The sequence below is a fragment of the Ixodes scapularis genome, unplaced genomic scaffold (assembly GCF_016920785.2).
Source record: "Ixodes scapularis isolate PalLabHiFi unplaced genomic scaffold, ASM1692078v2 PGA_scaffold11__112_contigs__length_91849675, whole genome shotgun sequence".
NCBI classification, from domain to species: Eukaryota; Metazoa; Arthropoda; class Arachnida; order Ixodida; family Ixodidae; genus Ixodes; species Ixodes scapularis.
Window position 1 is genome coordinate 35,211,594 of NW_024609837.1, and position 14,033 is coordinate 35,225,626.

At 45.0% G+C, this 14,033-nt stretch overlaps 1 protein-coding gene across 5 annotated transcripts in view; it reads left to right on the forward strand.

Annotated features, from left to right (window-relative positions):
• LOC8029264 (tetratricopeptide repeat protein 37) overlaps positions 1–14,033 on the forward strand; it is a 31,893-nt gene that overhangs the window by 2,339 nt on the left and 15,521 nt on the right. For all 5 annotated transcript variants that reach the window (XM_029973157.4, XM_029973153.3, XM_029973154.3 and 2 more), the window contains exons 6-20: positions 199–327; positions 394–489; positions 3,623–3,737; positions 4,498–4,647; positions 5,399–5,500; positions 6,138–6,253; positions 7,878–7,967; positions 9,026–9,129; positions 10,483–10,585; positions 10,783–10,862; positions 11,345–11,444; positions 11,860–11,912; positions 12,300–12,407; positions 12,664–12,780; positions 13,323–13,423. In XM_029973157.4, the coding sequence (XP_029829017.2) occupies positions 199–327; positions 394–489; positions 3,623–3,737; positions 4,498–4,647; positions 5,399–5,500; positions 6,138–6,253; positions 7,878–7,967; positions 9,026–9,129; positions 10,483–10,585; positions 10,783–10,862; positions 11,345–11,444; positions 11,860–11,912; positions 12,300–12,407; positions 12,664–12,780; positions 13,323–13,423 (1,564 nt within the window). The remainder of the gene's footprint in view (positions 1–198; positions 328–393; positions 490–3,622; positions 3,738–4,497; positions 4,648–5,398; positions 5,501–6,137; positions 6,254–7,877; positions 7,968–9,025; positions 9,130–10,482; positions 10,586–10,782; positions 10,863–11,344; positions 11,445–11,859; positions 11,913–12,299; positions 12,408–12,663; positions 12,781–13,322; positions 13,424–14,033) is intronic.

Below are 14,033 nucleotides of genomic sequence, written 5' to 3' on the forward strand. Positions count from 1 at the left end.
ACTGCCACATGTAACAGCAGCGACAAAAGGATGCATGAAAAAGTGAATGATATTGTTCTGACATCTCCTGTCCACATGTGTAGTCATCATTCGGACATTTCTGTGTAGTCTTTTTCTGGACTTTATGCCGCTATCCTTCTAAGATGCCCAGACACACCTGGCACTTTCTTCCAAGTATGCATATTCCTTTCCTTTCAGTACATAAGCACCCTAGATTGTTGCATAAAGCTGATTCCAGCCTGCAAAGAAGCGCTGCCACTATGGCAGACACTTCTGGATTCCAGCAAGGAAAAAATCGCAAGTTATCCGAAAGAGCACCAAGACCTTGTATGTTAAAACAAACTGTTGTTGGTTTGCCTCGTTATTAACTTAATTATTTTCCCCAACCCGCAGTTACTCGGGGCTTACGAGCAGCTCACATTTTTATCGGAGGTGGAGCTGCCGCGCCGGGAAGCACTTTGCCGTCTCTACATTGATGCACTGCTCCAGGTAAGTCCTTAGCGAATCGGGTGACTTATGAACCTTGCGCGTCTTTTTTGGAAATGCTGTCTCCAAGTAATAGTAGTTGCGCTTAGTCATTTAGTGCTTGTAAATTTGTCAATGCGGTTTAAAAGAGTGCTTAGTCTTTTCGGCATAATGATGACTTGGCAGCACAAAAAATAGACGATGTGAACAGTGAAAAATAGAAATCGGTCCATTGTTCAGTCCAAATGGTTTTAAAAGTAGAAGTATGTTGAACCAACATACTCTTCTAATTTTTTTTCTATTTTCGAAAATGACTTTTGGTGAGTGTTGCTCTGGTTTTCACATTACATCCAAAATGTAGCGTGTCTTAATTACGAGATAAAATATTAGTCATGTGCGAATAGTGGGTTTTGAGTTTGCATTAGCGAATTCGAAGCGGATAGTTGTTTTGGCCAAATATTTTCGGATCTAATGTCATGACGAAAATAATCCATGGAGAAGGGGAACAAGAGGGACAAAGGACAGACACAAATCTCCAAACACCGCTAGGTGACTGATGCGCAGTTGAAAAAATCCGCCTGGTCTGGAGGGGTCCCTGGTTGATACCCGGACCAGGCAGATTTTTTCGGTTGCACACCAGTCACCCCAGAGGCGTATATGTAGAGAGTTTGGCCATTTGTTGGGAAGTATAGGAGACAAATAAGGAGGCGCCATTGGCCGAAAGCGGGCTGGGCGTGTTCCAGGGCGTCTTCACAAATTCGAATGTGACCAACCAGAAGCCCGAAATATTACCCTGGCGGTGGTCACGAGAAACAAACCTGATGAGTGCATCGGAGTAGCTCTCGGTGACTGAAAATATGGTACTTGTTGTAGGAAAGCGCGTACCGCCGCCGATTCGCTAGTTCCCACGTGGTCCGTCAACAAACCGAGTCCAGCCTGGTTCTTTCATGGGAGCGGGATTCCGCTCCCCGTTTATTGGTACAATAAAACTTAACGCTACAAAACACTCAATCTAAACTACAAATACACGCGACATTAGACAAATATTTACAAACGCACATTAAGCCCAAAGCTAAACACAAAGAGGGCCCCCAGGCCTCGTGTCCCCCGATATCCTAGATCCGGTCGCCACCCATCTGCCTGCGTCTAGGTCTCGCCCGAAGTTCTAAGAGGCCCTTTGCCCCTGGCCCATCAAGTATATATCTATCGATGGGCGAGGAGGTTTCTCCTCGCCTGCAGCGCCATCCAGTGGCTAGGAGAGAAAGCGGCACGTCGGGAGCCGAATTCGAGATCCCGATAGCCCCGCGGCGACACGACCATGTGATCGTGTCTGAGGCGAGGCAGCTACATACCTGCCTCGCAGCTTAGATTGGCAGAATGTCTTGATGGGTGCCTTCGTGAACGCACGGTGCGCCATAACGTGATGTTTCAATCACGCTCATCCAAAATGATGGTTGAAGAGTGCGACTAGCGCAATGATCGACATAATCCTTGTGCCAAGCACCGAGGGCCGGGAATCTGCCGTCCGAGCGGTCACACTCTATCCGAGCAAAACAGAGTTGAGCGGCACATTCGTTTCTTGCATCTTCTTGCATGATCATGATCGAAACTTCACGTGCACTCTATTTTCAACCACGAAGAGTTACTACACTTCACTCTTACGCGCTTAATAAAACCATATACAAACATAAACCTTTGATCAGAACTGTTTCTCGCTACCACCGCTAGGGGATTCTTTTCGGTTTCTGGTTGGTCAAGAGCGTCAAGAGAGCATGCCAAGCCCACTTTCCGGGTCTGGCGCACGCCCTGGCTCTGCCTGCGCCTCCCATTGACCAAACTCTCTATATACACGGCTCTGCAGTCACTTAGCTGTGTTTGGAGATTTGTGTCTGTCCTTTGTCTCTCTTGTTCCCCTTCTCCAGGGATTATTTTCGTCATACTTGTCCAGCTCGCTTGCACCTTTGCATTTAATTGCATTATAATCTAATGTCATAGTTTGTCAAAATCTTTCACTACTGTGCATTGTGGTTAAATGAAAATTCAGCTGAACTCATGAAGGTTGTTTCTAACCTTCATCTTCTCTACTTCTAAGCTCAGTAAATTTTAATGCAACTATGAACTCTGGCACGTAAACGAGAAATTTTGTTGCAGCTATCCTAATCGAGGGTATTTATAAATCTGCTTGCTATATGCAAATATGTTTTGTTCTATTTTGCATTTGACAAAAAGAAAACCCAGGAATGATGAACGTGGGCTGTCAAGACATCGCTGTCAAACATATACTGCAGTGGGTTAGCCCTGTTGAGTGAACTTCTCTGCACTGCGGGGAAGCAATACCCGCAAAGCTTGCGGGCTTTGCAAGTATTGCTTCCCCACAGTGCACAGGTGCTCGGTGAGAAACACGCTCAACGGGGCTAACCCGTCATGATTAACGCTTCAAAAAGTATAAATACCTCAGTTCACCTCAAAGTGAATATTGAGTAGCATATTATTCGAAAATTAGAATATTCGCACAACACTATAAAATATAGAAGCTTTACCAATTGCATGGATATCTGCGTGTGTATAGTACACTCCTGAATGCCCAGAAAGTTGTCTTATAGTCTGGATCTTTTAATGCGAAAGCATTAACTATCCCATGGAGTAAACCCGGCGGCGTTTGTAACCCCCCAAAAAATAGGAAAGGAATTCCTGTTCTCCCATTGGCTGAGCAAAATGGCTTCTAGATAGCCTTTGGCGGCCGCTTCACGAGAGCGCACGCTTGGCCGCCGCTCTCGTGTCAGGTGTTGCCGGAAGGGGGGGGAGGCTGCGGCCGCTTCACGAGAGCGCGTGCATGGCCGTTGCTCTCATGGCAGGCATTGCTGGGGGGGGGGGGGGGGTGGGAGGCTTTGGCCGCTTCTGCTCCCCTCTGTGCCGAGGAACATAGCGGCGCCTGAGGCGTCTATATTGTGTATGGTTGTAACCTCGGCAATAGCGAAAGAAGGCTGTCCATGCCAGTATACTGCAGACGAACTAAGGGAGCAGAAGAACATTCAGGGCTTTCGCATTTTCACAACTCATAAGAGGTGCTTATGTGTCCTCAGAATTTTTGCACATTGTAGACGTGTGTCGCTTGAAACGTAACGGTTCAAACCCTTTCTCACTTCGTCCTTTGTAGGTCGGTCAGAGGAACAAGGTTACTAAGGAAGTGAAGCGGTTTGGAGAATCCTTTGCAGAGTCCATTGTTCCGCTGGAGGTCTTGTGCGGCATGTATGTCGACAGCAGCCTCTCAGGTATAGGTGGCCCCCTTCTTTAGTTCAGCCCGAAAGCCTTAGATCAGGATCATACTAAACAGATGCCTAACCGTGAAGTTGCTGCCTAATTCTGCACAAGATGTATTGCCCGCCAATGCTGGAACAGCCATACTGGCATTGTTATGCCAGTATGGTTCTCCGTGTCAGGCAGTTCAGTGTGTCGAAAGACACACACTGCCGTTTTCACTCTGTCAGTGACTACGTCCATACTGGAACATCTGTACTGGCACAGTCATTTGGAACAGTCATCTGGAAAAGACATAGTGGAACAGCAATACAGGAATGACCGTGGGTATGTCAGATAGGCAGACAGGCATAAATGTACTGATGCTGGTTTGTGGGTACGTACTAGAGGGAGAAAAATGATGTGGACAAACGTAAGCTGTGAAGTGGAAAGATCAATATAGGTCTCACCCTCTAGTGATTGAAGTAACACATTTTGGAAATGTATGGCACACTCACAGCACCAATTCCTTTTTTTTTTTTTGTGTGTTTCGGTGACTACATTAGGATGTGATAATAAGGCAGACTGGAATAACAGTAGGTTGCAATTGCGAGGGGGGGAAACAGAACAACTGTGAGCAATAGACTTGCAATGCGGAAACAGCAGGGTGGCAATAGAGTAGCAGTAGTGTGCCACATAGCTTCTCAATACGATGCCACCTAGTGTGTCAAGAGGGTAACAGTATTGTAGATCAAGGTAGCAATAGATTGACAATGAATGTAATCTGTGTTGCAGGTTGGGGAGATCCAGCTCCGTCTAACGACCTCAATGCCATCTGTGAAATGACGAGCAAGCGACCCAACCTTCCGGTTGGCTGGCTGGCCCGTGCCACTCATCTGCATGCCACCGGTGACCACGAAAAGGCTCTTGAGGCTCTCTCAAAAGGTGACAGATTAGCTAGACATTCTGGGGTCGTAACTCCCCAGCCTCACAGAGTGTTGCCAGACTATTGGTGCAGTACTACAAAAGATATCTGGTCCTCTCTTGAGTAAAGTACACTGCTGCCACCAGAGGACTGACCTCTGGGTGTAATGTTTATGTGTAACAATTCTATGCTGCTGTAATCATTAGCTCATTGTGTCTTGCCATTCATTTGTTGTTAAAGCTGTTTACTTTAGGTGATACCGAGGCATACTTTAAAAGCTAATTTAAATTGGTCATATACCTTTGATCGCAGAAATCAATGCAAACAAATTATGAAGGTTGGAATGCAAGCAGCGAGGCAGCTTGGTTTGCTACTCCAACCGATAAAACAGAAAACAATATTCATGTAAACCCTCGCTCGAGTGAACCCACATAACAAAGATTTTGGAATAAGAAACTTTTCAGGAATCTGCCACCACAATACAATACATTACAATACAATTTATTTACACAATCTTATACATTCTGTTTTAGTATTGAAATTTTGACTTCGGTGAGGTTTCAGTATCTAATGGTAAAGGTGATATTTATTTTAATTCAGGAGAACAGCGGCACCGCGGAAAGGCAAGAAGCTCATACCATAGGGGCCTGCGGCGCTGCATCTATAGATGATGCAATGAGATAGCATACAGATCTTGTTTCTGCGGTTGGCAGCGCCTTAACTGTTTTGACAGCCCTTGGAGACCAACGGCCGCGTCATTCTTTACCGCAGTTGCTGAAATCGGTCGTGCATCAAGGGAGGCTCATCTACTCCTATCACTATGCAACCTTAGCCTCAACAGATTCCGTCAAGCAGAAGTCCATGCCCGCAACGGTAAGCCTCCGAGTCACACCTGAGACATCGTCGAGCCTGCAAAAACCACGGAGAGAAAAAACAATCTTTTTTTGGGATGCCTTATTTGTTAATTCACTAAAAAGGATATATTCTCTCATCTGTTGCAAGTCTAAGAAAGCAGGACAAGCTTGGCCCACAGAGCTCTCCACCCACCACATGCTTTTCTCCTTTCCAGCACTTGCTCTGCTAAAGTGAAAGAGTTGAGGGCTTTGTGGGGGGGGGGGGGGAAAGCTTGTCTTGCTTTTCTTAATATGCGACAGACTATAGGTGAGTGGGCTCAGGGGTGGATATAGGTATTTCCAGAGTGGGGGGGGGGGTCAGCGCATAATATGTTTAACATGCCCCCCGTTCCCCCGCCCTAAATTTTTTCACATGCAGAATTCAAGAGGGGTCCGGACATCTGGATCCCCCTCTGAATCTGTCGCTGAGTGGGCTGTTAAACCTGACTACAGTCGGAGTACTGTATGGAAGATGTCGCTATAGGTGGGGCGTTTACAGGAAGCAGTCGGTTTCCAAACGGGATCATAACCAGAGTGCGACTATATAAAGAAGGCAGACCAGCGAGAGAGGTTTTTCCAGCGAAGAACTTGTTGCAAAGGGAGAAAAATTTTCACAGGACTGGCTTGTACTGGCGATGCAGACGGATGGATATCGCAGAAACTACTTCTGTGCCTTGCCAAGTCTTTGTGTGGACAGCTCTGCCACGAGGAAGCTGCGGATGCCTTGGGCCAGGTGTGGAACCATGTTTGGCACATTCTACGCCGTAATTGGTTAACGTGTTGAAAACTCTAGCTTTAATCGGTTTGCAAATGAATGTATAGTTGTGACTTTCATGCAAGGTGAAGTGCTTCACTACTGGGTTTCAAGTTTTAAAGTGTCAAAATGGGCAGCAAAGCATTAAGTTCAATTGAACTGGTTCTACAAGCAAATTTGGGTTTTGTACTATTTAAAAAGCATGCTTTTGATAAGGAATCACAGTCGAATCTCGTTAATTTGAACTGGAGGGGGATTGAACATTTGTTTGAGTAAAGCAGAGTTTCAATTACCGGGAGTTTAATCCCATAAAGACGCATTGGATGGGACCTGTGCAAGTTTGAATTAACAAGACTCGACTGTACTTTCCCTGTGCTCATCATGTTTCATTCCCTAACACCCACAAATAAAAGCAATACATATGAGCCCCTTTCCAGTAGAACTGGCTAGAACAAAAAATGGTGGACATCCTAGATGTAAGCAGACAGGGTGGGGAAAGTAAGTTGCCTCCCTTCAGTCTGGAAGCCCACTTGCTTGCCATCCATTTAAACTGACAGCAGCAAGCATACCTACACATTTGGTGGTTGTTGCAAAAGCCACGCCTACAATGGTAGTATCCAGGTCATTGTTGTATTTTTGAATGAGTACATATTAAAGGGACACACCCCCTAGGAGGGTCAACTTTTAAGCCCTTAGATTAAAATTAATGAAATTTACAGGGTAGGCTGGTGGTCATGCTAGAGGGTGCATAACAAAGTTTCAGGTCTGTCTGTTAAGTGGGAAAGAAATTAGGGCAGCTTTCATCAGCAACACGCCTACATTGTTTAGTTAATCTATCGTCGGAAAAGTATCACAATATTCAAGATTTTTGTTCGCTAGATATGTAGCAGAATGCCTAGGAGGTGCGGCTATGGAAAGCTTTGTGTAAAAAGTCATTTATTTCTATCAATTTTGTCTTCTGCGAAATTGGTGAACTTTTTGGTCGTCTGTGTCTTCTACAAAATGTCAACATTTGTTATAAAAGACATCCATAAAGTGACAAAAAAATTCCATAGCCGCATTCATTATTAAATTTCAGTGAGGAAAAGTGAAGAACGAGCCTTCCATTATCAAACGATAGATTGACTAAAATAGAATTTATACCGAAAAGTGGAACGGAGAAAAATATGTTCAAAGTGCTTCAAAGCCTACCTTTTTTTTTAGCTTTGGTGGACAGAAAATAATTTATAAAAAATTAACTATGCAGTGTAGACTAGTGAAAATTTCTGGGACTATTCTCTAGATCAGCGCTGCACAACTCAAAAATGACGCGGGCCAAAAAACGTTTATTGGCAACTGCTTAGGTTTTTACTAACTGGCAGAGAGGTTTTCAGTATTTGGCATCATCGCACTGGTTGCCATCGTGAGCATATCTCGCAGTGTCGTGTCCGCGGGCCGCACAGGAAGTGCCTGTGAGCCGGATGTGGCCCGCGGGCTGCATGTTGTGCACCCCTGCTCTAGATGATGATGGATGTCAATATGTAACTTTTCTAAATCAATGTTTTTTGCAGAATTTTGTTTTTTTCGGGTAGTGTCCCCCCTTAAACCCATTTCGTTTTTGCAGTTACCGGAGGAATGTGCCAAGGAGACCCCTGTACTCTGGTGTACTTTTCAAGTATCGCTGCATTCAGGCAACCTGGACAGAGCTCAGGAAGTGAGTAGTAACACAACTCAGAAGACTGAAGCTTGGGCTAGTTGTTGAAACAAAAGATTTTAAACAGTGAGAACAGCGCACACAAAGACGACCACGGAAGAAAGAAGCACACACACAGCACTGTATGTGTGCTTCTTTTTTTCGTTGTCATCTTCTGTGTGTGCCATTCTCACCATTCCGAGGTTGGCACAAGAACCCTGTAAAAAATTGCTTCATGCCAGCCATTAATTTGCTATAGTAAGAATAGGCTAAAAAAATGTAAAAAAATTGACCGCATCTCGACGTGGTGAATGATGTTGATTGGGGCAAAGCTTTGGTGGTGCTGATGATACTGACTTTATTGTTCATAGGTAGTGCTGATGGTGCTGATTTTTTTTTATTGCTTATAGGTAGCGCTGAGTTCCGGGTTGCGTTTCGACTTCATTATTACTGCTTTATGGATGCTGAGCCGCAGCATGCCGAGCCTTTCGTTCGTTTTCATCCATGTCAGAAAGAGAATGTGTGATATGGAACGTGGTTATATACGCATTTGAGCATTTGACCGCAGCGCCCTCTCGTCTATAAACGTTGAGCCAATGTATGCAAAGTTTAACACAATTATATACGCATTTGACCGCAGCGCCCTCTCCTGTATAGATGTTGAGCGGCTACATGCAACATTTCATCCATGACATCCCCAGCTCTTGAGTTACTACCACATCTCAGAGCCCCTACTCGTCCCACAGTCGTGGCCGAGTGGTTAAGGCGATGGACTAGAAATCCATTGGGGTCTCCCCGCACAGGTTCGAATCCTGTCGACTGCGCAAACATTATATTTTTTTTCATCATTTTTTTTATTTATTTTTTCTTACCCTACACGAGCACATGAGCCCACGAGCACAAGCACAAGCACCAGCAAGATCGATGTGAGCATGGACGCCGGACAGACAAGGCTAGACCCTAAGGAGCTTCGCCCCTAAAACATAATATTTTAGACACATAGATGAATGAAAACACTTCTACCATTCTCTTCCATGAATTGTAGTTTGTTTGTTACTGACCACCCTTATAAATTGCAGGTGCTTCGAGAACTGGAAACTCGTCTTGGAAATGACCCCAAGATTCAGGAAGCTCGCGTTGCATTACTTATTCGGCGTGAAGACTTGGCAGAAGCGGAACGCATGTAAATATACTTTGCTTAAAAGACTGCGGTATGTTTTCGAAGCTGTGCGATAGTTTATTTGATAATAAACCATTCGGTAACCAATCATTCAATAGCGAATTATGCAAGAACAAATTATTTCACTTAATCAAGCCAACGTCGAAAAGATTCCTCCTTAAAAAAAAAAAAGAAGAGAGTACAAATTTCTGTAATGCGAAATTAGAGTGCAGCTCTTCAGGCATTTTGATTTTGCGGTATACCCTCCCCTCCATACCCTCTCCTCCTCTTCTGTATCCTCCCCCTCCTTCAAACCCTCCTCCTCTTATATACCCCCTCCTCCTCCATACCCTCCCCTACGCAAACGAGCGCTTAAGAGCTGCGCTCTAAAAACTCTTAAGGCAGACTCATCTCCCATGCATAATTTACTTTGGCATACAACGCTAAAATTAACCCTTCACTGTCATTCCTGAGAACTTGTTGACCCCCCCCCCCCCCACACCCTCTGCTACTAATCCCGAGTATGTTTGTTTTGCGTTTTAAGCTCACCCTCCCACTCCGAAAACAACTCATGTGGAAAAAATATAATGTGGGCTTGTCTCTCCATTTATGGAGGGGCCACTAAATGCGGGTACATTTTAAGGGAAAAAGTGGAGCACATGTTTCTTCATTTGCTCCTTCGCTTCGTCTCGGCAGCGCAGTTATGGCATGCATGTTCACTCTGTGACATACGAAAAAATTTATGAAATTTTGATCAATTCTGGCTCCGGTAAAAGCGAAAACAATGCAGCAGCTTATCTAAGTGGCTTATTTATGCGGGATGTCGTGGACGCAATTGTTGAGCAGGCAAACCTTTTTTGGCGCCAAGTACTTGCTGCACTAAGATAGGCGAACCGATCCTGTATACACCAGTGGAAAGACGTGACTGCGTGTGAATTCTACGTATATCTGGCTCTCATAATGCTGGTGGCGCATGTAAGGAAGAGCAACATCGCTGAGTTACTAGCAAAAAAATGGCTGCACAACCAAAAGGTGAAAAAAAAAAAAAAAAAAAAAATCCGGCATGGGTTGACGAGTTGTCAGAAAGAAACCCGACAGTGAAAGGGTTAAATTGGGCATTTCGTAAGGTTGATCCAATATGGAACTTTTTTTTACTTTTAAATAAAACGAAACAATGTTTTTTGGCTGAAGTGATCTTTTTACAGAATAGGCATCATACTAATTGTCAGGTATGCATGACATGCTAACTCCGTTTCTTTTTTTATTGTACATTGACCTTTATCACACATGTTTGTACGCTGAGTGACTATATACGGTGCCCTAAATTTGATCCGTCGGTAATAAAATTCATATCAGTTTCTCGCGTCTGGCTTGCAGCTTGAAAGAACAGAAGCTCGATTCCCCAGAAGCAATGCACCTGAGAGCCCTGATCCAGTGGAAGCTCGGTCAGCGAGACGAATCCGTGCAAAACTTCCTCGAGGTACGACTTGTTCGACTGCACAATTAATAAGCTCACAGTCCTTCGACGTCTTCGTACTGGAAAGGAAAATGGCGTCTTTGTTTTTCGATTGCACTGCTCTCCTGTTCCGATATTATGACTGGGATTGTACGAGGCCCTAAGAGAAAGGGAGTAAGGAAAGGGGTTGCACTGAATATTGTTACATGTTGTTTATGCAGGCAGCTCGGTTGGACCCGAAGGACCACCGCAACTTTTTGTTTCTTGGCAAGAACTACCTCCTCCATGTTAAGGACAAAGAGTAAGCATAGAAATCTTTAAATGACGAGTTTACTCGTCTGCAGGATGCATACCTTATCGTTGAAGATACAAAGACCACAGAGAAGGTGTCTTTTTGAAGCGTGAAATGAACTGCATTGCCTTGTAAGAAAGGCTTTTGCTTGTGCATAACTTTAATCTACAATCCTTTTGGTAATTTCTAGACTATTTTTGGTATTTTAAGAACTACTTTGTTGCGACATGTATTGGTTGATAGAGGAATTGCTTTATGAAGTAAGCTGCTATAGCAATCAATTAGAACTTGTCACAAGAACTCGTTGCAGTCCTAGCATATGTGTTATTTGTGAGCTATTGTTGTAATCACTGTGCTGCACTCTTTTTATTCTGGTTTGTTGTTTTATGTTTAAAGCAATAATCTTCAAATTTTGTGACTATCACCAGTCTCGTAGCTGGCAGTGGTCCTAAATAAATATATAAAGTGAACTCTGCTTCCTGTGATTCCAGGAAGGCACTGAGATGTTTTCAACGGGCTTTCCAACTGAACATGACAAGCGTGGAAGCCGGTTCTTTGCTCAGCGATGTCCTTTGTGACCTGGGACAGCAGGTGAGTCGACCAACTGTTTCATCCATACATTGTGTAGCACAGGGGTGGATCCAGAACTCCGTTTTTGGGGGGGGGGGGGGGGGGGGGGCAGAAAATTTTTAAGGATACTATTCTCCCATCTTTCTTGTGCAAGGGGGGTCCACCCATGTCAAATTGCCCTCCGAGAAGGGGGAAAGAGGGGGGTCGACTTTGTTTGGGGGGGGGGGGGGGGGGTGGCCGCCCCCGTCGCCCCACCCCTCGCCCCCCCCTTGGATCTGCCACTGGTGTAGCATCAGCTTGCCAATGTTTTCTTTCTTTTGTACAAGTGGCCATTAGTCCCGGAATGCTGCAGTTGGCCAATACTTTCGGTTTTTGCGAAGACGTCACACGCGAAGGCTTGTTTGCCCCCTTGACGACCATCTCACATTCTCAACAGGAGCAAAATGCCCGGTTCTTAGAAGCCATCACCAGCCAACTTCCTGTACGAAGGTGGGTGATTTTTGCAACCATAGATCGGCACGAGCAGGACTTTGGGGAGTGTCGATGGAAGTTCCCACCAAGGACGAGAATGGGAATAAATAAAATGGCACTAAAAGGATGCAGGGACAAGCGGAAGACAGCGCTGACTGTTGTTTTGAAGACGACAGCCGATAGTGAAAGCTGTGTTTGTTTGTGCCTTTTGCTCATACCTGTGCCCTTTTTGCTCTGTTTTATTTATTACACACCTTGCTGAAGGAAAGGAGCTGCTACAGATATGGCACACTATAGACTTGCGCAGAGCATCACACAATGTCTCGTTTGAAATTGTGTACTTAGTGGCAGTTTGCCCTTGCACTGATCATCAGCGTCTCTGCCGTGAACTCGGTCACTTTTCAGGGCGAAGTGGGCGTGGCTGCGGCTAGGTGTCCTGCAGTTGAGTTGTGGTTCGGCGGCAGAAGCAGTACAGTCCCTCCAGAACGCCCTCCGTGGTGATCCTAATGACAGGTGGGTCATCACATGTCTATTTCATGCGCCTGTTACTGTAGAAGGCCAAGAAGCTTATTTTCATGCATATAGGGTCTGTACTACCCTATGATAATATGAGCGTTCACATTAATGTCTGTTTCTTTTTCTTCTCCAGTCTTTGAAGAAAGGATAACGGTTTCCTATAAGACAAAAAAATAAAAATAATAATTTTAAATTTTGGGATGCCAAAGTACTTTTGCGTGATTTGGTGTATGCGTGTCAACTTTCTTTACAGATGTTGTTGGGAGTGCCTAGGAGAAGCCTACCTTCAGCGGGAAAGTCTGGGTGCTGCGCTGCTCTGCTTCAAAAAGTGCCTAGAAGCAAATCCGCAGGATCTCTTTGCACTCTATCAGTGAGTTTAACTGACCCATCCTTTGAGTCTACAGAGTTTCGAGATGCTCACTTGGTGCCAAACTTCCTATCGCTACCGTTTACTATCCGATGGTGCGTTTGTAAAATGGGTGTGAGTACAAAACCTTGGTAGATGCATGGCTTCTACTGTTGCGCGCAAGCACTCAGAAATCGTTAATTGTAAACTATAGTAGGACTATGATTACAAGCAAGCAAACGCTGGTACTACTATACCACAGTCTGTTTAGGTGGAGGCAACTTGTAGTTTGAGGTGCACACAAGTAAGTTATCATTACTTTTTATATAGAAAATCATTTATTCGTAGCATTCTTGCCCTAGCGCTTGTAATGGTTTGCGTGCTTGGCTGGCAATGATATGACCAGTACGTGGGAACACTTTTGTTAAACATAGGAATGTCGGTAGACAGTGCTTCACCTCAGCAGACCTTGTACAACGCTCCAACGAAGTTCTGCATTTTTAGAAAGCTGTACCACAGGCTCTGGGGCTAGAAACGAACATGCAGGAAGCCTTCTTTCCACGCAGGACGGCAACCATCAAGGGCCGCCAGGGGCAGCACAAAGACGCCGCGGCAGATTTCGCATCTGTGCTCCGAGTTGATCCTGACTATGTTCCCGCTTTGAAAGGTAAGTGTGCAAATTTCATTCTATTCAAATTAACAGTAGCCGCAGGTACTGGTGCCGGTGCAAGTCATTTGTGACGAATGACTGTTACGGCCGAATGGATGCCTTGCACAAACCATGGAGTTGCTATATGCTTGCGTAGTAGAAATCTGGGTTTGATATTGAAAGCAACAGAGTTTGCTCAAGAGCGGTCTGGCGTGCGGTCGTGTGTCACTACTGCATGATGCACATAAAAGATCCCAGGCTAGTAGCCGTACTGCACTGGCAAGATTTCTCCCTTATGACAGACACCCGGCACCCGTTAGGGCTGACTAACTTCCTGCTGTCTAAACATCTGCGCAACGCAATTACTTTTGCTCGACGATAGTGTTTATTATAGGTTGCTTTAATTAAGATGCTGACTTCGGATGTTTGTCCACTTCGATACTGGTGGCTGGCATAGAAAACACACCTTACATAAAATAGCGCTTCCCTCCCTAATTTCTGCGATTGAAACCGAGCAACTTCTGCCTGGATAAATTAAGGGTGGCTTATGAAATGAACAGCTAGGTATATGGTTACCACAGTAGGTGTACTTTCTTCGGTTTGCGCAGTTAATTGTCTCCGGTCTGCG